Consider the following 27,500-nt stretch of genomic DNA (forward strand, 5'->3'; position numbering starts at 1 on the left):
GGTTGAAATAAACTGCGAAGGTTCCTAAGTTTAAACTCTACCTGATCAGTACTGTGACTCCTGGTGCATTCACTGACGTCCGGCGAGGTGCTCTCCGAGGAGTTCTCCTCATCCTCGGGCAGAGGCTCGAGTCGCCTCCTCTGGGGGAATGCTCGTGGCAGGCAGGAGCCAGGCGCCATGATGGAGGACACCACACTGCCCAGCAACTCCTCCATCATCAGCTGTTCGCGAGCGTCGTCTTGTGCCGTGCCTATGGCGCTATCCGGGCTTTGAATCTACAAAATTACAGAATATATACAATTTTGGATATGCCAAATATTGCAGTGTTTTGAATCCATTCTCTTCCACTAAATTCACTAGATTTGATAACAATTGAAACTTTGCATCAAAAGCACTTTTGAAGTGGAAACACTTTCTTCGCCACACTGCACAGAAAGCAGCTGTTTTCCAGTCCCTACGTAATAGATCTGGGAGACATTGTTTGCAGACGACTCTCGTCTGACGTAAGAAACAGGGTTCTTTCCGGCTAAGGCCGTAGAGAGTACCCTTTCTGGCCGCTAACATGGAACTAAGAAAGGTGAAAGAGAAATGGTCTTTAGCATTGGGAGCTGATGTATCGGATTTTCGAATAGACATTCCAAGCCAGGCGAAAAATATCGTACGCGACTCTCTCAGAAAGGTGTTTACGGTATTCGGATAACATATGAGGGAAACTATCCTCATACCGTAAACACTAACTTTCTGTGCTTGTAGCGTAATATACTATTAGCAGTGGCCAAGTTTTGACCTGTTGTTGGTCATCTTCATCTTATTTTTGAGCTGCCCAATAATTCACTGATGTTGTAATAATAGTCAATAAGCTTCTGAATGCATCAAAGTTAATGTTTCTTGAAGCTGGTTTTACACCAAAGTTATTAACAAAATTTAATAACTTGATCCTTTTAGATTTTATTAGATTGAACGGAACTTGACAAACACATATGTTCATCATGTGTATGATAAGTTATGTTCAATCGAATAGAATCTATAAGGATTAAGTTATCAACATTTTGTTGATAACTTTGGTTTGAACGCAGCTTTACTCTCTATAAAAATCTGAGTATTCAACTCTGGTTTGCGCACAGGTATTTGCCCATGCAGACCATTTTCTGAAAAGATATTTAGCTTAGTGTATTCATGAGGCTGTTCTTATTATTTTTTTTTTTTTGTAATGAACCTCTGCTTGAGTACATCAGATTTTTATTTTGTTAATTGCATTTCAACAGGTCGAAACGTCGTCAATGCTAAAAAGTAATTATTTCCACTTCAAAAGTGGTTTTAATTCTAAATAATGACTATTCATTTTTTATTTATTTATCAATGATATGAATACATCCCGTAGTTATAGACTGATTGGGAATGAAAAAACAGGTATATTAATCGTTGAATATCATTGAAAGAATGTGTTACAACAATTGAATTTGATTGTATGGATCTGTGGATGAACAATATTTGATGGAACTTGAATGTTCAATTGAAGCAGAGAATAACTAGAAACCTTGTAAATTTTTTTAATTAAACACGACTAGTTTCGACATTATTCATGTAATAAAGTAATTTTACTTTCCTTGCCCTATTACCATAGGTAAGGAAAGCATTGCTTTCCGAAAAAAATTAAGGTAAGTACCGGTACCCCAATTTCTAAATTTATATACGTTTCAAGGTCCCCTGAGTCCAAAAAAGTGGTTTTTGGGTATTGGTCTGTATATGTGTGTGTGTTTGTATGAGTGTATGTGCGTCTGTGTACACGATATCTCATCTTGCAATTAATGGAATGACTTGAAATTTGAAACTTAAGGTCCTTACACTATAAGGATCCGACACGAACAATTTCGATCAAATGCAATTCAAGATGGCGAAAATGTTGTCAAAAACAGGGGTTTCCGCGATTTTCTCGAGAATGGCTCCAACGATTTTGATCAAATTCATACCCAGAATATAGTTATTGATACGCTCTATCAACTGCCACAAGTCCCAAATCTGTAAAAATTTTAAGAGCTCCGCCCTATCTATGCAAACTTTGATTTTAGGTTCCCAATTATCAGGCTTCAGATACATTTTAAACAAAAAATATCGAGTGGTGAAGATTCAGCATGAAAATCTCTACAATTTATGTTCAGTAACATCTTCACCTAAAATTGAGAATAAGCTCGAAACTCTAGAAAATATGATTGTTCAATTGCAAACTATTGGCAAATGTTGATTCTATTATTTGATCATTCACTATGAAGAGATATCAGACTTCGTGTGTCACCAGCTGACTCAGATCTTTGAATAGAAGACTTGTGATGCGCGGCAACACTAGCGTCGGGTGATCAATTTTCATAACGGTAAGGAAAGTTGTGTGAGTGCGCCTCACCAGATTTTTTCAAGTCAGATGTGAATTACTTAATAATGATAAGACTATAGTCTTGTTCAATTTCAAATATTAACTCACAAGGGTTCTAGTTATTTCCAATAATTGATTACGCATCACTCATGTATTCACAATCTAACATTCACAACATATTATCAGCAAGAAGAGGAAACAAACTCCAGCCCTTATAATATATTCGTGTGGCCCAACAAATTAGGATGATTAGAATATTACGTGGTTTGATTTTTTGATAACTTCTAATTCTTCATTTGATTCATCGCTATTCCGTTAATTATGAATTAATTTATTTGAATTCACCAATTCTTGAATAAAGTACAATATTGGTAACGCATATCGTACCGTATAAAAAGAAGAATGAGACAATGGTATTAATAAACAGATTATAAAGCAATTACCGTAGGGTTGCTTTTTTATTTGATTTATTTCATAATTGAATAAATCAAATAAGAATTTGAATTCAAATTTAGTGGTTCCTTGTACAGAATCATAGGCTATATATACAGTCACATAATATTTATAAGAATAAAGTTATCAATTGTACAAAAGAGCTTGAAATTCATGATACTTAAGATTTATACAGCACTTATTTTATTGTGGAGTATATTGATATACCTATGAACTCTTTGATTTTTGAACTCTTGAATTATGACCATAGAGTTTGATTCGATAGCAATTATATATGATAGCAATCAGACTGCTATGTCGTAATTTAAGTGTTCAAAGGTGATTAACAAAAAGTTCGTAATGAAAACAATAAACATTGAAGAGTCTGATTTATTGTCATCCTGAAGTTTAGGCCTATATCCACATTTTCCCCAGATTTGGATCAATATCACAACATATAATATATGATTTACACAAGAAAGAGGAGGAAACTTTTGGGTTCATTGGTATAATTTATGAAATGATCGCAATTGGAATTTTCAGGATTCATTGTCTGAGCCCAACAACAGGTACCTCTATTGGAGAAGCGAGTTCCGAATCGCCACTGGTTGGAGTTCCCCATACCTCCTCCCCGGACGTCCCTCCCGAGGTCTCACACTCGTCTTCCCCCGCCACTGTCGTCGAGGTGGCCGCCAACTCCTCACTCATGTGCTCCGGCATTGCTCGAAGATATCTGCAAATTAAACATAAACAATATATATATATATATATATATATAATTAAAACAGGAGACACGATATAATAAATAGATTGAAAACACTTAAAATATAGGCAGTCTTCTCGGTTGAGAAAGGAGACACAGTCTCCGAAAATTTCCCCCATTTCTAATGTAAGTTTTTAAGTGTTTTCAATCTATTTATATCGTGTCTCCTGTTTTAATTTATATTACAAACTGTAAAGTGTCTTCTGCTATATATATTTATATTAAACTGTTTTTAAAAATATTGGAGGACAAATATCGTTTTCCCAATCAAGCATCTATGATAATATTGTGAACGTTGCTTTCAGATACCGTACCTGCAAATACAATACACTTTTAATCAAATCAAATGGAATAAATATTTATTCACAGAAGAAAAAATACATCTGCAGGTATATTTTTAAACACTGTTAATATTACCGTATGGGGAATGCATCCAGTAATTTACATAGTATCGTAGAAAAGGTAACAGCGGTTTTGTCACGTTGAAAGCTATTTAATAAAGATGACTACAATAGATTATTATTACATAAATAATATCAAATAAATATAAAAAATAAGAAATTAATTGTGTAGAATTCAATAACAGATACATCAGTAGACTAGGCCTACATTATCTATAAATATAACTTAACTGAAGAAATACATTTTTATGAGTACCTATAATAACTATATAGTAGTACCTTCAGGTTTTATTTATAGTATTCCAATATATTGTGGAAGCTTACCTATCGAAAAACGAGGCTCCTTTCGTGTCTTCACCAAGGCGTTCAAAAAAAGACATTTTCTCGGCAACAAACGTACCAGCTTTTACAGTCCATCCCCTGATTGACTGGGTCACATACCCTGATTGAACATCTGGAACCAATCACGGTGTCAACGTCTGTAGTTTCAAAATCGATGTAAACGGCAATGATCTTTTGTAAATGGACTTTTTCATTTTATTTTCAAAATATGCTGATGATCTATCCTTTCAATTGTATAGTCACTAACGGGCTTTTAAAAACTTTCTACTGATGAAATTTCTGAAAGTTGTTGCAGTAGCAACTCAGGACCCCGTTGTTTCACTCTTCCTCCGTCTCAAGGCCCAGGAAGCGGGCCACCCCGCAAGGGTCGGTCCAGAGGCTGGCGGTTGTTAAATTTTTTTATGTACGTAGGGCGTATTTCTAAAATTTCTGAAAGTATTTATTTTCGGTTACTATGAAGTTGGTTCTATGAAATTTTCATCTGACAAGTATTTTTTATCTTCTCAATTCTAGTTATGTGAGTGCTTAAAGTTGAAATTTTTGAGATGAGTAACTCCAGAATTGGAGTAAGTAATTGATGAAATTTTTAGGATAGACTACATGCTCCAAAATATTTTTCATCGAATGACGTAGGTATTTGATTTCTCAGAATATAGATATTCTAGGGAAATCTATTCCATTTTGAAAAATACAGTAACCCAATCTGATATTTCAATTTCTATTTATATCAATAACTGCGTTCAGTACAATACACCTAGAATACATTATTGTCATATGTACTATAATATAGATACATTTTAATAAAATATGTTCGTACTATATAGTGAGGTCCACGTTATAATGACAGTATTAATTAAGTTTGGTGTTACTATCCTTGTCTATCATCAGACAAAACATTTTCTACTATCCATTTCTAGCTCCACAACCATGCCAATTATGTTTTTGACACTGTAAAAAATATAATGAATTAAGGCAGAGAATCGGCAACGTTATTTTCCTATCTTTATCCACTGCCATTATAAAGTGGACCTCACTATAGGTGCATTATGATTCAGACATTCAGTATGAAAATTCCAACAGTTCATAATATTTATGAAAACACTGGGATGGTGTCAAAAATATCACTTATTATTTATTGTGAAATAACAAACATGTTTCGACGTGATTGATGTCATTTTCTTTGGTGTACAACATCTCACTTGCAACAGTATCTGAAGTTCATAATTGCATAAGTGCTAGTAAATTTTGGAATCTATTCCATCATATAAATATACTCGAATAGGCTAAATGGTGATCACATTATACATTTATTAAATTTTTATGAACATTGTAGCCTCTACATTTTATTTATTACATGTTTGGTCTTTATAATGTCATTTTCAAGTGCACTTATAATTGAAAAGTTTGACATAAGCTTAATAAGGATTTTTTTTATGTAGTTGAGAAGTTGATATTGTGGTAATTATTCATATTATAATGAAAAATTATTATTATATTAAATTAAATTATTAATTAATTATTAAATTATTTCATATAATGAAAAAGACTAAGAAATTGTCAAAAAACCACAGATTTATTGATAGAAAGACCGGTTTCGGTTATTACACCATTGTCAATCTCTGATAAACTTCAGAGATTTATCTCAGGTTTATCAGAGATTGACAATGGTGTAATAACCGAAACTGGTCTTTCTATCAATAAATCTGTGTTTTTGACAATTTCTTAGTCTTTTTCATCCAATATGAATAATTACCACAATATCAACTTCTCAACTACACAAAAAATCCCTTATTAAGCTTATGTCAAACTTTCAATTGATACTTAGAAAGACCGGCTTCGGTTATTACACCATTGTCAAACTCTGATAATAAACTTCAGAGATTTATCTCAAGTCTATCAGAGATTGACAATGGTGTAATAACCGAAACAGGTCTTTCTAAGTAGCAATAATAAATCTGTGGTTTTTTGACAACTTTTTAGTCTTTTTCATTCAATAATAAGGATTTTCTTATTTTATTTCCATAACATCCGCTGTTAGAAATAAAATTAAGTTGAAGAAAGAATACTTTGAAAGAATTCTAATGTTTTATGTTCAATTTTGTCTGATTAATATAACTTTTAACATTTTAATTTTTAATATAACTTTTTATGCACATTGTAACCTCTAAATTTTATTACATGTTTTGTCTTAAATAGTGCACTTTTAATTGAAAAGTTTGTCATCCTAACTCCGTTTCTAGTGAAGACTTTTTTCATTTTATTCTCAAAATATGCTGCTGGGAGTAGAATTAAGTTGAAGAAAAAATACTTAGAAAAAATTTTAATGTTTAATATTCAATTTGTATGATTATTATGACTTTTATGAACATTGTAACCTCTACATTATATTTCATGTTTGGTCTTATAATGCCATTTTCAAGTGCACTTCCAATTGAATAGTTTGACATTACAAGTCTAAACTCCGTCTAATAAAGAATTTTTTCATTTTATTTTCAAAACATGCTGTTGGAAATAAAATTAAGTTGAAGAAAGAATACTAAAAAAGAGTTCAAATGTTCTATATTTAATTTGTATGATTATTATAACTTTTATATAGATTGTAGCCTACATTCTATTTCATGTTTCGTATAGGCTCGGTGATCACATATACATTTATTAAACTTTCATGTACATTGTAGCCTCTACATTTCATTTCATGTTTGGTATTATAATGCCATTTTCAAGTCTAAGTGCACTTTTACTTGAAAAGTTTGTCGTACTAACTCCGCCTAGTAAAGACTTTTTTCATTTTATTTTCAAAATATGCTGTTAGAAATAAAATTCAGTTGAAGAAAGAATATTTTGAAAGAATTCTACATTTTATCTACCTCTACATTTTATTTCATGTTTGGTCTTATAATGCCATTTTTAAGTGCAATTCCAATTTAATAGTTTGACATTACAAGTCTACTCCGTCTAATAAAGATTTTTTTTTCATTTTATTCTTAAAATATGCTGTTAGAAATAAAATTAAGATGAAGAAAAGGTACTTTGAATTCTAATGTTTATTTATATAATTTGTATAGACTATTACAAGTCTAAACTCCGTCTAATAAAGATTTTTTCATTTCATTTTAAAAACATGCTGTTAGAAATAGAATTAAGATGAGGAAAGGGTACCTACTTTGAATTCTAATTTTTATTTATTTAATTTGTATGATTGTACACTGTACCTGATGGAAGCTCTTCCTGTTCTTTGCCCGTCTCATCGCCATCTGATTCATCCAACTTCTCCAGACTGCTGACAGTGCCGTACCTCTTCAGGGCACAAGGCGACAGAGACCTGTAGGGTGGTTCTTCAGCATCCCCCTCGCTGTCTTCTGCCTCATCGTCTCGCGAGTTCTGCCGATTTATTGGTTTGCTGGGACTTTTGTTATTCACAATCTGTAAGTAATAGCATAGAGAAACAATAGCATGAATAGATATCCCATGGTATAGGACGTTTATGTCGCAACTTTTACTGTTATCTCAAGCCGATAGTCCACGTAGTTCTTTCCCGTGAAGCTTTATGACGCTGGTAGTCTCTCATATTGTGCCGTTCATACACTCTTACCCGGTCAAAACAGTGAAAATAGACAATAATCGACATTGATTGGCTTGAGATAACAGTAAAAGTTGCGACATAAACGCCCTTTACCATGGGATATCTACTTACGCTATTGTTTATCTATGGTAATAGTATTAAACAACCTTTCATAAATTGAGCACTTGACAAAAATCACTTCGCTTATATAGGCTACTTGATTCAGATAAAAACAATATAAAAACGTTATAGTACCCTTTTATTAGAAACTTGAAAATATTTTAAGAACTATTTTCGACCATAGGTAATTTTTACTTGAATGGAAATGATCTATGGTTGAAAATCTGGTGTGGCGCACTCACACAACTTTCCTTGCCGTTATGAAAATTGATCACCTGATGCTAGTGTTCACGCGCATCTCAAGTCTACTATTCAAAGATTGATTGAGTACTTTATTCATGTAGATTACAATATATACTGGCTTATACACTCATATACAATAGCTTACAATACAGCAAAATTATAGATGAATTTACAAAATATAAACTAAGAAAATAATTATTGAGCTGTATATGATATGGAAAAAAGCAATTTGTAATAACTATAGATAGAATAGATAAAAATTGTTATGCATCTACATAAATTGGCGGAGCTTTGGACATATCAATGTTCATTCTTCGGAAAGAATATTCGGAGTATCTTTCCCACTAACTCTCTACCAAAAGATCTGATCCAGCTGAATGCAGATGGTATTTCAATTTGCGGTTAGAGATTTATTTGATTACATTTTTATGAAGATTCAATTTGATTTTTTTACTCACAATATTGGAAGCAGCAGTAGTCGTATCCTTGGCATCAGTGAGAGGAGCGTCTTCCCAGAAATTGTTATTTGAACGAATGTCTCTATTACTCGGTGGAGAGGGGGGCAGAACCGATATATGGGGGACAGGCACTGGACTGAAGGGATCAACGGGGTTCAGATTGGTTACTGAGGGTACGAACGAGATCGGACCCCACAGGTCGTCTATGAAGTCGGACGTTGAGTCAGATGTGCGGTTGGACGTCGGATTCGCGTTGACGTCCGTTTCCGACTGTGTGTCGGTGCTGCACTCTCGTTGCACCTCGTGTTTCTGTCTGCGATGGTGCTCACTTCGCTCGCTTCGGTGTGGCGTCTGGTGTGAGCTGGTGTTGTTGTTGTTGTTCGAGACAAGGCACGTTTTGTGGCATTGACGGCACACGGTCAGTGGCCGCTCCGAGTTGGCTGATGTGGATCGGACTGTCATCTGAAACAAATGTCACAAATTATTATTAAACGAAAATACAAATTAAATGCTGTAATTCACCCCGAAGACTTCTGCTACTGCAAATATTGACAACAGGGTAAACAGCTAGATGGAAATTCGATGAGCGCTACTATTCAAAAATTATTTATCAGCCCGGGAATTATTTGTCAATATTTGCAGTAGCAGAAGTCTTCGGGGTGAATTACAGCATTTGATTTGGATTTTCGTTTAATAATAATTAATTAATTTAGCATTTGAATAATTGCAATATCTCATTAATTTCTATCTATAAATGTCACAAATATATTCCAAATTTGAAATGGAAACACTTAGCCTTCTTAGGTAGGCCTACTGAATTTTATTCAAAGTACCTACTCTATTTTAATGGACTGGTATACGAGGATCATTTTTTCAACCTCTCATTGGACATGTTAGAATTAAGTTTGTGTTTTTGGACCTTCAAAAATATTTCATTAATATGTGAATATTTCCCATTTCGTTGATAATGATGTGAAATATTTTTTTATGTTTGGTTTTGAAACATCTAAATTTGAAAATCCACTTTGTGAAAATAATTAAGGACTGAAAATTTGGTGAAGTGAACAACTACAAGACTAAACCTATTTCGGACTGTGTGTAATCTTATCTAAATTAATTTGGAAGAGGAATAGCACAAGGTTACCTTATTTTTTCTTCCCCTATCATTTTTTTGGTATAGACTAAGACTACTTATTGTATGAATCAATAAAGAATAAACGAATAATAAATAGAAGACAAATAAATGCATATACTATTAGGATTAACTTATATTCTTCTGACTTGTATAATGTCTACGGTACCTAGTATTAGTTTTGACTTTGTCTATTGCCAATGTTGCTTAGTGACAATAAACATTTATTTATTTATTCATATAAAATAATAATTATTTCACCGAACTTTACTTACACTCTAACATATTGTTTATTTTATGTTGGAAGCCTCTCGCTGATTTTGAACATGTGTATCATGCATCTCCTACAGTTATTGGCCAGCAAAAGACAAAATTTCCCTTCTAATGTTTAATCTTCAAAATCATTGGTTCATTGGACCGTCAGAGGCGAAAATCTGTCTCCACGAAAACAACCTGTCACATGTGCATGGGACCTAACTATATTGGAAGTACTATAATTCGAAAAAGCTCCAAGGGGGCAGTAGAGCCAGTTGCAAAAGAACTGTTTTCGAAAAACCACCTGTTGCATGTACATGTGTTGTATTGCTGCCTTTGTTTAGTTTCTAGGAGGGCGAAGTTAGGGCACGTGGACTGACCTGACTATCGGAAGTACTGCACCGCGACTGGCTGCGCAGCTCCTGATCGGACATCTCAAAGTCCTCGCACCGACTGACGTTCCGCGGCGACGAGTGGATCATCTCCTCGCGCCTGCGCAGCTCCTCGGTCGACCACACCTCCATTTCGGGCTCATCGGGCGAGGTCGGCGCATTCGAAGTCGAGCAATCGCTCGGGCCCCCTGCGGTGGTGCCCAGCTGGCCTCGCATCCACTGCGCCAGGTGCAGGGCGCTTCCCTTGCTGCCCGATTTGCCAAGTTGCCGACAACGGTGCTCGATCAGTTCATCCAGCCCGCATGGTAGACGGGTCTCTGGAGGGGGTGGGGCCAACACTGTCTGCAATAAAATGCATCACTCTCATATTCTATTCTATGACAACGTTATTAACTACAAAAATATAATGTAGAAGTAGAAATCGAATAAATTATTTTAATAGGAATACTTTAGCTGTTAATAATTGATAAAGAAATAATAATTTCATCGTATTTTTTTTAATGGCTTTAAAGCCGAAAGAGTGCATGGATTTGATCTCCAGAGGAAAGAGTGGAGTGCTCTCAATCGGATCCGTGTGGGAAGGAAAAGGGCGATGCGCTCAGGAGCAAAAGAGATGGGGCCTACTCCTGTCAGATTTGTATGAGTGTGGCCAAACACAAACCATGAGCCACATAACTGCTGAATGCCCAATCCATTCTTATGAGGGAGACCTAAGAGAGCTGCATGAAGCCACAAACAGAGCCGTAGACTGGTTAAAGCAGCTAACAATAGAACTGTGAGTGACTCTGGAAGAAGAACTGAATAATTTTATTTTTAGGCTAGGCCTGAAACTGATATTTTATGTTTTGGAGACGAGGGTCTAAGACCTGATTATTATTTTATTTCTTGAAAGAATTTCAAGGCTGGTGTTGGCGTTGGACCATACGACTGAATGAAGCCGAAAATAGTTAAACACACTTTTCTCTATGTTTTTCACACGACATGCAGTCTATGTTTTTGAGTGTATGTCGTGTGAAAAAACATAGAATGAGGTGTATTAATACATCGCAGCTCGGAATGGACCAAGAAAGCATCACCGAAAATACCTTAGTTGTTGTGTTTTTATATAGGTGTAATATATAAAAATGGCCTATTCCTGTAGAGTTATTCTTCTAAAAAATGGACGGTAATTTATTGGATCTATAAGGATCAATATTGAGAATAAGAAGAACTGATCCATAGAATGTTTCTTCTACGTACAAGGTTTGTTTTTGGATAACCATTGACAAAAATTTGATACGGTCTGTTTATGAGGAGGTTGAAATCATACTTTGGGTATCCTGATATTAAAAACTTCATAAAAGTACGAATTCTGGTCCCACATGCTATTATCCCTTATTGGAACCTTCATTTTATACTTTATAAGGTTTGTTTTTGGACAACCATTGACAACATTTTGAAACGGTCTGTTTAAGAGGAGGTTGAAAGAGTTTGAAATCTTACTTTGGGTATCCTGATATTAAATACTCTATAGAATTACGAATTCTGGTCCCACATGCTAGCTTCCCTTATTGGAACCTTTATTTGCCACCATCATAGATCAATAATTCAAATATTACTAATTATTAAAAAATTCTATAATTCACTATATTATTCCCAAATCTACAACTCATCAATCATTTTCAAACCAGATAATAAGATTTCCTACAGCATGTATTTTCTTTCATTCAACATCCTGGCAAATATCAATGTTCATGTGTTGACAAATGGAAAATCCTATTCTATTTACAATACAATCTTACTTAATTAACTTTCAGGGGAACTTCAACAGTACAAACATCGAGCAATAATATAATACATATAAAATTAAAAATATTTTTTTACAATCATCAGTTATACATAGTCTACTAAGGATAGAGAAAGTACAGGACAGTTTCAAAAAGACATAGAATTTACATGCATAATTATTTTGTACACATCATACAATAGCTTACGGTTAAATTTTCACTTTTTGCTATTCTAAAGATTATTATCATTTATAAAAATGGTATATGAATTAATTTACATATTATGACTATTTAATATTAAGACTATCTGATCTAGCTATCTGCTATATTCTAGGAAAAGTTTGAATTCTATACTCTATAGACTATCACTATGACTGAATGAGTTCTAATCCGAATTTAAATTTGAAATCTCAATGACTTGTTGAATACCAATTTGAAAAGTTATTGATTTTTTCATTTCATTTCATTTATTCATAGACAATGGATACAATGCAGGTAAAAACAACAGGCATTCGCCCATATGGATTTGCTTATACAGTAGCCTATAAACTTAAATTTCTTTGAAGAAGTACAATTTGGCATGATTTATTATTGGGACAGTCAAAATTAACATTAATAACTTTCAAATCGATTCTAGTATCTATTCAATCAGAAGCCAACAATATATGTGATACTATTCATTTTCATAAATGAATCAATAATCAAGAAATAAACATGAAAAATAAAAAATCCAAGCACCCTTTTTTTAATTTTACTCACAACTTGTTTCTACATTGATGTCGTTTTCAAGTAAGTGAATATAATAAAGAAAGGAATGAATAGATATTCATTCAATGGATCAATGATTATTGTGTGTACATTTCTCTTACGGTACTTTTAATTTTCTTACTTTAACATTTCTATTACATGGGAAACCATAGTTGACAAGGTATTTTCCCCCTCTTTCTTTCAGCACAGATCATTTTAGTAATATTGTCTTTTAATGTGTTAATATCATTGTTACTGTTATCGTTATTGTTTTGTTGTATATTGTCTTTTCTCATTATATTTTTGTGTGCTGTGAATAAATTAAATTGAATTGGAGAAAAATTCAATCATAAATTTCTACGAGCTTATCACTTCAACCAATTTCCAACGTAGATGCATTGCATTTTAAAACCAAATATAAAATTTCGTGTAAAATTTCATTTTAACAAATATCAATGATTGATGATCCATAATATTCGATACTCGGATATAAATGAATATAATAATTATTATCATGAATGACTCATGTAATTATTATTATGAATCTTGAGTATTATTTAATTTTTGTTCATATTACTTTCTTATCAATACCCCAATTAAGAAATGTTTTACCTAAGACTAGGCTATACCAATATTAGTCTACATTATAGAATCTGAAACACCACAGTAATACATCAATCATGCAGGTTTAGATGCTTGCTAGATTTTTTATTCACTACTATTTTCTCATTAAATCCATATAACATAAAATGGGAACAGCATTCTAGATAAAATATCAATTGATACAGTAACGAACCATGCAAAATGATTTATCAATAGAAAATTATTTTGGAAGATGACACAATAAAAACATATTTAATAGATACCTTACAAGAGACTCCAAACAGGATCTATAAGGATCTTTGTTTGGGAAACAAAGACAATAGAACTCTTCACAATATCAATGGATAACGACTGGGTGAAAATTATTTTGGAAGATGACACAATTACAACATATTTGATAGATACCTTACAAGAGACTCCAAACAGGATCTATAAGGATCTTTGTTTGGAAAACAAAGACAATAGAACTCTTCACAATATCAATGGATAACGACTGGATATTACTAAAGAATGAGGGTAGAGGAAGTATTGAGTATGTACCTATGTTTTCTTTATGTTATCACCTTGTGGAGTATTTGTATTATGTAGGCTAATATTAACTGTGGAAAAGAATGTTGTTCCTGAGATCTATGGGATGAAAAATCAAGGTAGGTATTAATTCAAGCAGCAGAATAAATTAAAATTTGTCTTTTTTCTTTAGGGCTACTTTTAATATAAATAAAAATATAAATAAAATATAAATCTGAGTACCCTTTTATACTATTTTGTGACAAACATATAACAAAATAAATTGATATACCAAAATATGAATTGACAAACAAAAATATAGATCTGAGTACGGTATCCTTTTAAACTATTTTGTGACAAATTTATATTTTTATTCAATTAAACTTTCTATTTTCACCTAATTTATCCTGTACTTCGGTACTATAATTGACTAATAATTTTAGAACAATGAATTTTAATCTTCAACTCTAGACTAGATACAAACTGAATAATGATCAATAAATTAATAGGCTGCAAAGTATTTTTGTTATTTTGAAAAAGTTATTCATCTTTACCCACTCTGAATAAATAAATATTCTGCAAATCAGAAAATGTAATGATTGATTGATATTATTCTTATTTGCCAGGTCTGGAGAGACCAACGTATGGCACAAAAATGACAAGCAAATGATAGAGTTTGAGAAAAAACATTCAGTTTATATATTTCTTGATGTTTTCAAGCTTCTGAAGTAAATGTTGGAACTATATTTTGGAAATTGTTCAAATTTTAACGAGGGTGATAAAGGAGATTTATTGTTACAATGGTTGATATCAGCAAATTCTGAAGAAAAAAGACATTCAAGAATGTACATACACTAAAAAATGTTACAATAAATCTACACTATTCTAGACTAAAATGGTGACAGAACTTACTCTTACACCGCTCGCAGACTTGTGACAGGCTGTGGGAATGCCTTAACATGGTGGGTGTTACATCAATATTGGCTTGAATTATTCACCACAAACTCAGTTGTTCTATATTGACAACTTCTGTACGGAATCAAGCCAATAACACTGCTTCTGATAATATAGAATCGATACAAGCCAGTATAGTGCAAAAGCAGCAGCTATTCCTTTTTTGTACAAAAATTGCTTCCACTATACTCAATGAGTACGGTAGCATAAGTAGTAATACTATTTTTGCTCGAAGGGAATTGTGTCCGAAACGAGAGGAACCATTCAAAGAAGCTGCAGTAGTACATGTTTCAGTAATTTTATCACTGTCTCTGATGATTTCATTGACTCTCCCATCTCTTAGTGGTTGAATTTAATTCATTCACTATCATATTATCGTACTATACAATTAAATTATTGAACTCTTGGACAATTTTCACAACTATATTACCCAGAACTGCTCCTTTTTCATCTCAAACAACAGTTGAAATCTGGTCATCAGCTCAAGTCTTACAAACTTTCGTGGATGAAAACTAAAATAATATTTATTGTGAATATTACGATAATTTTTTTGAAAACAATATCATCACATTTATAAATTATGACGTTCTTTCACGTGAATTTTATAAAAAAAATAAGTCTGCAATAAATATTTTGATGTAACTCAATCTCAAAACCTTGATTTGCATCCAATATAATTCATTCATTCAAAGATTTTCTATCTTAATAATATATCTAATAAGTCAATGCGTAATCAGTCTTCAGAGGTACTGTAATCCTGACTTTATTGTAATACCTATTCCAGAATAGGTAAACTTGTATATGTGTAACAATCAACTCTTTACCTTCTTTCAGCTTTCAATATTGAGATAATAGGCCTACTCATGAAAACATTAAGATCGTTGAAAACATAATAATTTCAATATAAAATCAATTGAGATGAAAATTCGCAAAATATGTCAAATTATTTAGTTAGGTACCAGTACTGGATAAAATGTTCTGATTACGATAAGGTTTTCTACAAGACATAACAATAAATTGAATCTTAGTTAAGGTATTGGATATATAGATTCGTCCTCTTATAAATGTGATAGTGTTTTATTTCTTATTCACATAAACTTGTAGAAAAGGGAAACTTGTAATTGAATTTTGAAACATTGGTCCCTTATTTTTAAATCAATCTGCCATTGCTCTGTCAGACTGAGATTATAAGGTAAAAAATTATTCATTGACTAAATTTGTATTCCTATTTTGATGAAAAACTATATAATTAAGCTAATTAAGATAATATGAAAGAGGTGGAAGTTGATAGAGACATGGCAGTAAACACTGAAATTTTGTTTGAATTTTCCTGAATGTATTCTTAAGTAAGACACATCAATTGGGTCCCATTTATTCATGCTGTGTGGTTCGCAAAACGTTTCTGAATTGATTGATTCTTTCAGAATTGTTTTAAGACTAATTCCAAAAACATTTGCTCATCCATATAAGAAATTCGAGGAATCTATGTGCGTTAATAAACTTTCTGTCTGTATCTGTTGCATTAGAAAATCAGCCTCACTTAAAATAATTTCTATTAACTTGAAGAAAGTATTTCAAGACTGAATAGTTGCTTAGAATTATTTGAAGAGTATCAATAATAAAGTTTTGGAGAGACTGTTTTAATATTCTTCTCATTCCAATCAGAGCAAGATGGAGAAGTCCGAAAAAGTTTCATTATTAAAATCTAGCTTGGTTTGTTGGTGTGAAATAAATACGGCCAGTGAATATGTCAAAATACTTATTTATTTCACAGAAGCATTAAAATTATAATAGCGAAATTTCCAAGTGATTGAACAATATCACTAAGTAGAAACAAAAATCATAACAAGCATGTGCAAAAATGAACACATTGAAATACATCTACATATTGATTAAAAATTGAAAATTAGAGGTAACTGTGCGTTGACCTTGAGAGAAAATGAAAGAAAAATTATTTTTCAAAGTGTTTTAGATTCCATAAGATTTGGTGTTCTGCAATTGAGTTATATTAACTTAGCTATTATTCATAGTCTATCAATTGACTTATTGCATTTATACAGCTTATTCATTATTACTAGGAATGGAAAAGCGTTGAAATGTTTATTGATGGGGTGGAAATGTGATAGAATTTGCTTAAAAGTTGTGATGACTTTGAAATATCGTTCTGAGAAAGCTATGTGTACTGAATGATCTCATACTTTGAGAAATTCAATAACAGTCACGTCTGGTATATTTTTCCATAACATTGTTACAGTTCCATTTTTACAGGCGTGTAACTGCAGAGAAGTTTTTTTTTTTGTAAACTATTGCATTGAGTGACAGAAATATGATAAATGAGAGTAAAATAATTTGTTGAAACTTAAATAAAAAATTTAATTCAAATTTTGAGCATTCAAGCACACTGGATTGTTAGGAAGTGGAAGTTTTTCTCTACAAAATAAAATTATTGCAGATTTTGATAGGCTTGAAGGAAGAGATTAAACTACTCTGAAAATAATAATTTACGGATATCTTTACAACAAATACTAAATAATTACAAATAATTTGAAATATTTCAAATGTCTCTCATGGTTCAAATAGATGAATAACTATAGTTGTGTTGATAAATTGGAAAAATTTCTAACAAATGAAGGCTAAAGTTGAATTTAAAAACACTTTTGAAGTGAAAATACACCTACTTTTGTAGTGACGATCGTTTCGACCTGTTGATGACTGTCTGATGATGACCAACAACAGGTCGAAACAATCGTCACTACAAAACTAAGTGTATTTTCACTTCAAAAGTGTTTTTAAAATTCAAGTTTAATTTTAACAGTGAAAAAGTAGGATATACAACAGAGAAATAAAGGCTGTGTGTCAAAATTTGAACTCCTCTCTCATAGACTATGTGCATCACACCAAGTTGTGCTTAAATAGTTGAATCAAGAGTCTGGAAATTTTTGAAAATAAAAATTAAAAAATGAAAATTAATCAAGATATGTTATGATAATACAAAGCCATAGCAAATAATATTAATTTATATGAGTGTCTCCATTTTCTCAAACATTTTCAACTATTTACTGCCATACCTCCCTCGTCAAATTAAAGGATAGGTGAATAGGATAAAGGGGTACATTTTTCAAAATTTACACAGTTTCAAAACATTTTCACAAGCGTGTTATCAGGAAATGATCAATATGTCGACATTACACTTAATGTTTTGTAACAATTTCAACTAATTTCAAGAACATGAAAATTAAATTTTGATCAACAATTTGGTCTGAAAGAGCACACTAAGTTTTACAAAAATTGTAACTTAATAATTATAATTTATTCACAACATAAATAAGATTTCAGACACTCGGTTGTATGAATTTTCTAATTTATTGACAGTTTTTTTTCAATAATAGGTAGTTTAATGGAATTGTTGGAAATTAGCAAAGAAGACTTCATAAATGAATATCAAAATGTAAGTAGTCCATCAACAGAGCTGTTCATGTGATTGGAACATTAATTCATGAAAAATGTCTACATTGAAATCCTATGAGTACCTATTACCATAGAGAAACAATATAGCGTAAGTAGATATTCCATGGTATAGGGCGTTTATGTCGCAACTTTTACTGTTATCTTAAGCCGATTATTGTCGATTTTTAGTGTTTTGGCCGGGTAAGATTGTATGAACGGCACAATATGAGAGACTACCAGCGTCAAAAAGCTTCACAGGAAAGAACTACGTGGACTATCAACTTGAGATAACAGTAAAAGTTGCGACATAAACGCCCTATACCATATGGGATATCTACTTACGCTATTGTTTCTCTATGGTAATACTCATGAATAGAAAAAAATATCAACTTTTTAAATTGATTTTTTCAGCTGCTCTTGAAATTGATGAGTAATTCCTTATACAATCGAGTGTCTGATAAATCATTAATAATATTATACCACAAATTTTGTTTTGTTAAATTCCCTTTTTTACTGGATAATACTTAATGAGCATTCCAGGATACCTAGATCCTGGATTAGAATCAATCCTTAGGTGACAATCTATCCCATTGTACAATTTTGAAAGTGGATCATTTTACAACAATAGGCATATACAATGAAGATATTCTCACTTTTTGAACTTAGTCTTAAATACGTATCCAGGTAATTCTCATACATTCTTCAATGAGAATTGTTTCCGAAATTATATAAGCTGAGTTTACAAATGAATAAAAAATGTATAAGCTGAGTTGAAACACTACCTCCGTAAACAGAGGTGGTGGTCCAGATCGTTCTCCAGCAAAGGCAATCCTAAGTTACATTTTAATTTAATATCTGGAAGAGGAATTCAAGTGAAATGGCCGATAATAATCGGATACTCTTTTTGTCTCATCATGAAAATCCTATCAATTTTTGCTATTTGAAATTTCAAGATTCATTTACAGAATCAAGATTATTTGTTCTATGTAGCAGAAATATTGTTTATGCTCAGTGCAATATGGAATTTATTAGAAAGTTATTATTCTTTATTTGTACACTGTATTGCCAACAATATAGCAGTACATAACGATTAAGATTCGCTGTCAAATGAATAAATTTATTGTATCAAATAAATAAAAATGTATTTTTGTGAGCAATAGATGATGGTAGTGATTCATTGAATCAAATCCAAACAAAAATCAAAGTCACCTCTCAATTCTTTGCCTGATATTATCCAGTGAGAATTCAAAATCTTCCTTATTTTCTATTTACATTAATTTATAATTCACAAATTGACAACACTACAGGCTAAAATCACAATAAATCAGAACAGATTTAAATTGTAAAATCCATAAAAAATACCAAAATTGACAAACATTTCTACCCATTTTCTACATAATATTTGGCACCGTAGCAGTAGAAATATTCATTAATTCACAGAATAAAGTTACAAATAACTAACTCATTGATAGAAATATGCTATATGGAAAATTATTATTTCGACTCATAATTTCATTGGAAATAAATCTTAAATTTATGAATGAAAAAAATCACATTCATTAAATTCAACCAACTTATTCACAATTATTATTGGGTTTCACACTTGCAATATTTCAATACATTTCAATAAGTTAGAAAAATAAATTTTGCAACTTAACTACAAAGTTAGATTATCACATTTTCAATCCCAACAGTTTGTACTCAGTTGATTACATAATACTAAAATATTTTCAAATTTCAATCATTCAGTGTATTCAAATCTAAAATATACCTCACATCTCAACTAATATTGCAGTCAGTTCTAAGCTTTTCAAATAAGGATACGGTACGCAATGCGGGAAAGGTTATTTATAGGATATTGACGAGATTTAGGAAAAGTTCTTAATTATTTGAAATCATGAAATGCTAGTTCCCAAATACTATATTTTAATTAAAAATGCTACGGTTTCTATTCTGCTGATTCTCAATAAACAAATCATGAGAACTGTATAGCTGCGTTTACACCAAAGTTATTAACAAAATGTTAATAACTTAATCTTTATAGATTCTATTAGATTAAACACAACTTATCATACACATGATGAACATATGTGTTTGTCAAGTTCCGTTCAATCTAATAGAATCTATAAGGTTGGTGTAAACGCAGCTTATGTGTATTTTGCCAACTATTCCAATAAAATACAGTAGATCTTATAAGAATCATTCTTCAAAATATTAATATAAATATACAAATAGAAAAATTGTTCAGACCTGGAGCATTTGGACAAAAATTACTCAAAAACTGAGATTGAAATGCTAGTTAAATGATAGATGTTTCAGTTTTAGAAAGCCTATATAGCTAAGCATGATCTATAATAGTTTTGTAGTTTATTTGAGAACTTCCAGCAGATTTTCATTTTTAATCGATTCCAGAACGATTATTAATTCAAACGATTTTTGTCTCCAACTTCTATTTCAATCTATATAAACTGGATTTTGTGGTTAACTTTCAACTAGTATGTAGAACTACCATTAATACATATATCTAGTGTAATGCAATAGGATCGGAATTTTAATATTCTACTCAATATTTCTTTCAAACCTTGTTAGATCCAATTATTTCTGAGTGTAGTTAAAACGTTGACTGATGTAGTTTATAGAAAATTTTTCACCTATCAAGGCTTGTGGAATGATTATTGAAAGATATATCAAGTATGCCTGATCATTATTTTCCTATGAACACTCGAACGTAGCCTATACAACTCCAAGGAATTCAAATATAAGGCCGATTCCCACATATGTCGGTATTTGTGACAATATAATTCCCATTAGTTCTAAGAGTTATATATTTTCCCTCAGCCCGACTAAGCGAGCATGGATCACCCCATTAGAACTTATGTGAATAATATTCTTACTAGTATTTAGTTGAGATTAGTTTCATTTTCCAAAAAACACTACATAATCACGCATTGCTTGGTAGCATATGACATGTAAGGAATCCGAGATATAAATCTAAGTATTTTATCCTCAAGGGTAGAGAAAATTTAAGTGGGAATCCGTCTTTAACGGATTGGGACTACTACTCCTACTGATGTGAGAATTATGAAAACCATTTCCATTCACAAATCGCACCATTGATAATCACATTACGTTAAGCCGGAAGTAGGTCGGATAACCTTATTTGAAAAAAGCTCTGCCGCTTGGAACCTAGTCGGACTTCCGCTTAGAACCTAGTCGGACTTCCACTTAGAGCCTAGTCGGACTTCCGCTTAGAACCTAGTCGGACTGCAACACCGGTTGGGACGTGAGGGCTTGTCTCAGGAATCGGGGTCTTTGGGGGGTGTCTTGTCGGGCTCTTTTTTGGGTTCTTTTTCGGGGGGTGGCTTTTCAGGCTCTTTTTCAGGAGAAGGTTTATCAGAATCTTTTTCGGGTTCAGTTTTGGGATGAGGTGGGTTATCATTGGGGTCTTCTGTTTCGTTTTTGGATTCGTTTTGTGGTTGGGTTTGGTTGTTGGGTTGCGGGTTGGGGGAGGGAGGAGGCACTATCACTACCTGCCGTTTGAGTGACATGGAGTCGAGCGTAGCGACGCTGTCCGCCGTCAGAGGATCGGGTGAGTCCAGCGGACTACTCGCCGGCGTCCCGCCGCGGCCTGTGTTCAGGTAGATTCTGCAAAGCAACGCAAATCGTCGTTAAAGAAAAATATCAAATAAAAATAGAAGATTAAATTTCAAATGACATATTCATCACAACATCACATCCACAACAACATAATAGAACAGAAGTTTAAAGAGAGATATGTTGTTATTGATGATTTTTTCACGACAATAAGGCGTGAGAATTGCAGCGGCCTGAGTGGAAATGGACTTCTGCACTTGCATGCTGTTTCTTTTGTTACCTATTTGCACTATAGTTGGCAGATTTGAATATTTCAAGAAAGAGTTTTGTACCTATACTTGTTTGTCTATACTCCGAATAGTTCTCAATAGAAATAATAATTTTGAATTTCTTGTTTCTCTAGTGAATATACTCAAAATATGATAATTTAATTACAATAGTAGTCTGGAATTTTGAAATTGAACAGTTTTCAACTGTTAGGCCCACATATTCGTTCATGTGATTGCATATTCAATGTGGCATTGGAGAAAGTGATACGAGACTCCAAAATTGACACTAGAGGAATCTTGCTCAATAAGACAATTCAATTACTGGCTTATGCTGATGACATTGACATTGCAGCCAGATCAGTCCCCTATATGATGGAGGCATATAATAGCATGAGAGGGGCAGCAAATAGTATGGGACTGATTATAAACAAGCAGAAAACAAAGATTATGGTCTCATCAAGGTCCAATGCTCATAGATTAAATGCTGCACAGTCTGACCTGATAACTAATTGTGGTTTGGAGGTGGTTGATGAGTTCGTCTACCTTGGCTCTTCAGTAAACTCAAAAAATGAAACAGCACATGAGATCAGGCGAAGAATCCTACTTGCAAATAGGACATACTTCGGTTTAGCCTAACACTTCAGATCAAGGAATTTGAGCCGAGAGACAAAGATAAGAATCTACCGCACACTGATTCTGCCTGTGCTGACCTATGCCAGTGAGGCATGGACCCTAACAAAACTGGATGAAAATATGATCAACATTTTCGAACGAAAGATTCTACGCCGAATTTTTGGTGGTGTGCAAGTTGATGGAGTGTGGCACAGAAGAAAGAATAGGGATCTGTATGATATGTACGGCCACACCAATGCACTGGCTATTATCAGAGTAGGGAGACTCAGGTGGGCAGGCCATGTTGAAAGAGCTGATGACTCATATCCGGCTAAAAGAATCATGAATTACAACATGGAAGGAAGAAGACGCCCTGGTCGACCAAGACTGAGATGGATGGATTCAGTCACTGAAGATGCAAGGAGGCTTGGTGTAAGAAATTGGAGACGAGCTGCCATGGACAGTGTAGAATGGAGGCGATTGCTGGAGGAGGCCAAGATCCGTTTTGGATTGTAGAGCCGTGGATGATGATTGCATATTCGCTTTTATTTTTATCTTCTACTTTCATTTGTTTGTCGCTATTTCATTCAGCATCGTCAATAAATGAATGAGTAAATGTATGTACAGCCATAGAAACAGCAACTAGAAAAAATGTAGCATTTTGGCGATTATGAATGACAAATATTCTGTGTTGATTGAGCCTATATGTATTATTATTGCAAATAGTACACGATCAGCACATGTTCTTGTCAATTTAAAAACTCAATGTTGTAAAAATAGTCATGATTGATCACCTCTTTCTCGAATTATCAAAAATGAATTGGATGACAAGAGCCAGTTATTTAATTATTGAGCATTGATGAAGGTCTAGTTTCTAGGACACTCATGAAATCTAATGAACCATGAAATTTATATATAAAATAATATATAAAGATTCACTAGGCCGCAAGACTTAATAGATAAGTTCGTAGTTGATTATCCATCTTGTTTTCACTGGAATTATTACCATTGTATTCTTATATAACTCCAAAGTGAAAAAACATTCACATTCTTTGGTGCGGCGACACGTTTCGTGCTTGAGAATGTGCCACACCAGCATGAAACGCGTCGCCACACCAAAGAATGTGAGTGTTTTTTCACTTTGAAGTTTTATAAGAATACAATAGTATTATTAATAGAAGTGTCCTATGAAAAGGACCAAAAGTTGTGAAAGATTGATCCAGAACGAAGTAAGTACGGTACCTTAAAGAAAACATGATAGAGAACACTGAAGAACTCAATCCAAATATAAATTTTCAGGAGAATATTCTTATCAGAGGGAATCAATTTGGAGCCCAATTGTTGAGGTAGACCGTCACCCAGCTCTACTTGAATTATTTTCACAGTGTTACAGCAATCATTTTTATTGTAATATTTATTATTACAGCACTCTATAAATATTATTGCTGCAGTAACAAATCTAACTAACTAATTGTTGCAGCAAGTATAAAAAATTGTTGCACTAACACAAGTGTAAAACAATAGCTGCAGCAACAAGTGTAACAATTTGTAGCGGCAACAAGTGTAACAATTTGTTGCGGCAACAAGTGTAACAATTTGTTGCGGCAACAAGTGTAACAATTTGTTGCGGCAACAAGTGTAAAACAATTGCTACAGCAACAAGTGTAACAATTTGTTGCGGCAGCAAGTGAACGAATCGTTTAAAATCTAATCTCCAACACTCGATCATTGAAAGTCACTGATGTTCAAATTTTTCAAATTCAAATTTATTTATTTCCTCAAAAAAAAAAATACATTCACAGAAACAGAAATATTACATTAGTCTATGAAGAAATATCTCCCTGCAAAGGTAAAAACCTGAGCGCAGGAAGAAGTCTATATAAATTCTGAACACAACAAAGCAGCAAGAAGGCGAACTATTCTAAGCAAAAACAATGCATAAACTATTTTGATTATTTTTCTTATGATTGTGAAATATATTTCAACATTTATATATTCACTTATATTATATACATATATTACTTATATTTTTCTACATTATTAAGTATTCCTACAAATAGAATAAGACATAGTTATGAGAACACTTCAGACAGGCAGAAATACACAAACTACAAAATGAAATATTGAGTTTTGAAAATTAAGTAAGTTCAATACAGAAACACAACGGAAATCCTCCACAACTCTTAAAAAATCGGTAGACAAGAAATAGGTACCTGACAAACTCAGATCACCATACAATAAGATCATTTGTTTTTATCCAATTATCCACTTCCTTAGAGTTATGTTTCTTACAGCTTATTTTAATAATTCTTCTAGGCACAACATTTATTAATCTATTAACTCTGTAATTGAATTGATATCGACGAACATTCAGGTCAACTCTGTTTTGGACCACTGTCAAATTTCTTAGGTTGTACGGGGTTTCACGGATATCATGTTGAATTTTATTTTTATCCGCATACTGAATTAGACTTTTAATATATAGCTGTCTTAGAGTCAGAACATTAAATTCTCTAAATAACTCTGAGCTTGGGTAGAGTCTGGGCTTACCCAACGCTGCTCTCATAATATGCTTTTGCACCACAAACAACCTACCTATGTGACAACCCGCCGCACCACCCCACGCCAGTAAACCATACTGCAAGATGGATTGAACGTAAGCAGTATAAAGCAACTTTGAAATACTTTTATCATTAATCAAACTAATTCTGTGAAATCTGTATATCAAATATTATTTTAGCTTTTTACATTTATCATCAATTTGACAGTTCCATCTAAGATGTGAATCAATAATAATCCCAAGGTACTTGGCAGAGTCTGTAATGTTACATGGTAACAAGCAAATTTTACTCAAAATTCGAATTCAAATCCAAAACAAACTCATTCCTAACAAAAAAATTTTAAAATACAGATTAGCATACAGTATACTCACATTTGCCGTTGAATGAGATTCTGCCAGACGGCTTTGAGTTCAGGTGTCGGAGCACGCAGTGCCACAGTTCGTTTCCTCGAGTTTTTCCGGGGCGTTCCACGAAGTGGAAATTCGGAGAGAGCTCCTCCACACCCGGCGGGCACAGGGCTGTCGGTTCCCGGGGGGGTCGAACTCAGTAGCAGTCGGAACTCCGTAGCTGCAATTCAAAAATTTATAAGGAAATGAATATTATATCTTCACTACAGGGATTAGGTTTATTAATTAACATGTTCCAGTACCCATTTCTTTCTTGGCCTCCCTACATCTCTTTTTCCTGTAGGTCTATAGTTTTGGACTTCAAGGGGCATTCTATCCAAATGACTGCACCAGTTGCGTCTATTCTGTATAATTCTATAGGGAAAATGTTGATGAGATGATGAATATTATATTGTAGGACAGTTAAATGTTGAATAAAAAAGTGAATTTGGAACTCACATATGAAATTGATAAATACAATTTTTATATTCTGTGAACTCAGCAGCACTTGAAACTACATAGCTGCAATTCGAAAATTTAAAAAGAGTTGAATTTAATTGTAGAACTCCCATTGTTTATGTATTATTCTATCCATGTTATTAGTGGAAGACAACATTTACTTTATTGTTTTGAAGATTTATATGGAGAAATACAACAATATCAATCCTAATACAACTCTAATGTGAAATTGACTGTTTCATTCCGATTTTCAATTTTCAAGTTGTATGATTTGGGTTACTTATTATGAATTTGGACAATCCAAAAAAATTGAATTAGTCTACCTATAAGATATGCCATGAGACAAAATCGAGAAATAGAAGAAATTTAAGCAATTGCCTGTTTCTCTTTTCTCTGGATTTTGTTCACTTCATCAAATGAATATATAGATTCTCTGTATGAATTACTCTTTAAGAAATAAACACATATAAGTTGATAACTTAAATAGAAAGAAAAATGAAAATCTCAATACCCTTTTTAAATTATTATATCACAACATGTTTCAACATTGGTGCCATTTTCAAGTGATATGAAGTAAATAAATAAATACTGCTCAGTATAAATAAAAAGCAGTACTTATATTTATTTACTTCATATCACTTGAAAATTGCATCAATGTTGAAGCATGTTGTTATAAAATAATTCAAGAAGGGTACTGAGATTTTTATTTTTCTTTCTATTTATATTACAAGTATCCCTATACAGAACAGAAATAGAGTTGATAACTTATCTACGTCGAAAACTAGGCCAAAAAATCACTGGTATCTGAATCTCTGGATGTGAATGATGAATATTTATGGAGACAATAATTTATGACGAAGAATTTAATCATGAGTGACTTCGAGTAATTATAAACTAATTAACAGGTGCTACAATACTGATAAACACATTTTTTCAGTATAGTGTAGGCTACTGCTACAGGTTACTTCGAACACTTTTGCCTTTCTTTTACAGGTACTTTACAGGTATTATTATCAATTTTTGCAATAAATTGTCTTATGTACAAGAGATTGTCAGTTCATATCGAATTGTATAAATTATAAGTATTTAGGAGTAACAGTTGACAGTCATTTTCGTTGGGATATTCA

The 27,500-nt window shown here is 32.8% G+C and overlaps 1 protein-coding gene across 1 annotated transcript in view; it reads right to left on the minus strand.

Annotated features, from left to right (window-relative positions):
• The window catches only part of LOC111053522, a 167,126-nt gene that overhangs the window by 10,080 nt on the left and 129,546 nt on the right, over window positions 1–27,500 (minus strand). The window contains exons 21-28 of the mRNA XM_039431992.1: window positions 25,900–26,095; window positions 21,792–22,137; window positions 10,457–10,810; window positions 8,690–9,151; window positions 7,519–7,729; window positions 4,289–4,418; window positions 3,374–3,533; window positions 42–275 (exon numbers count right to left, since the gene is read on the minus strand). Of these exons, the coding sequence (XP_039287926.1) occupies window positions 42–275; window positions 3,374–3,533; window positions 4,289–4,418; window positions 7,519–7,729; window positions 8,690–9,151; window positions 10,457–10,810; window positions 21,792–22,137; window positions 25,900–26,095 (2,093 nt within the window). The remainder of the gene's footprint in view (window positions 1–41; window positions 276–3,373; window positions 3,534–4,288; window positions 4,419–7,518; window positions 7,730–8,689; window positions 9,152–10,456; window positions 10,811–21,791; window positions 22,138–25,899; window positions 26,096–27,500) is intronic.

This window comes from Nilaparvata lugens, chromosome 7 (assembly GCF_014356525.2).
Source record: "Nilaparvata lugens isolate BPH chromosome 7, ASM1435652v1, whole genome shotgun sequence".
In the NCBI taxonomy this organism is placed as follows: Eukaryota; Metazoa; Arthropoda; class Insecta; order Hemiptera; family Delphacidae; genus Nilaparvata; species Nilaparvata lugens.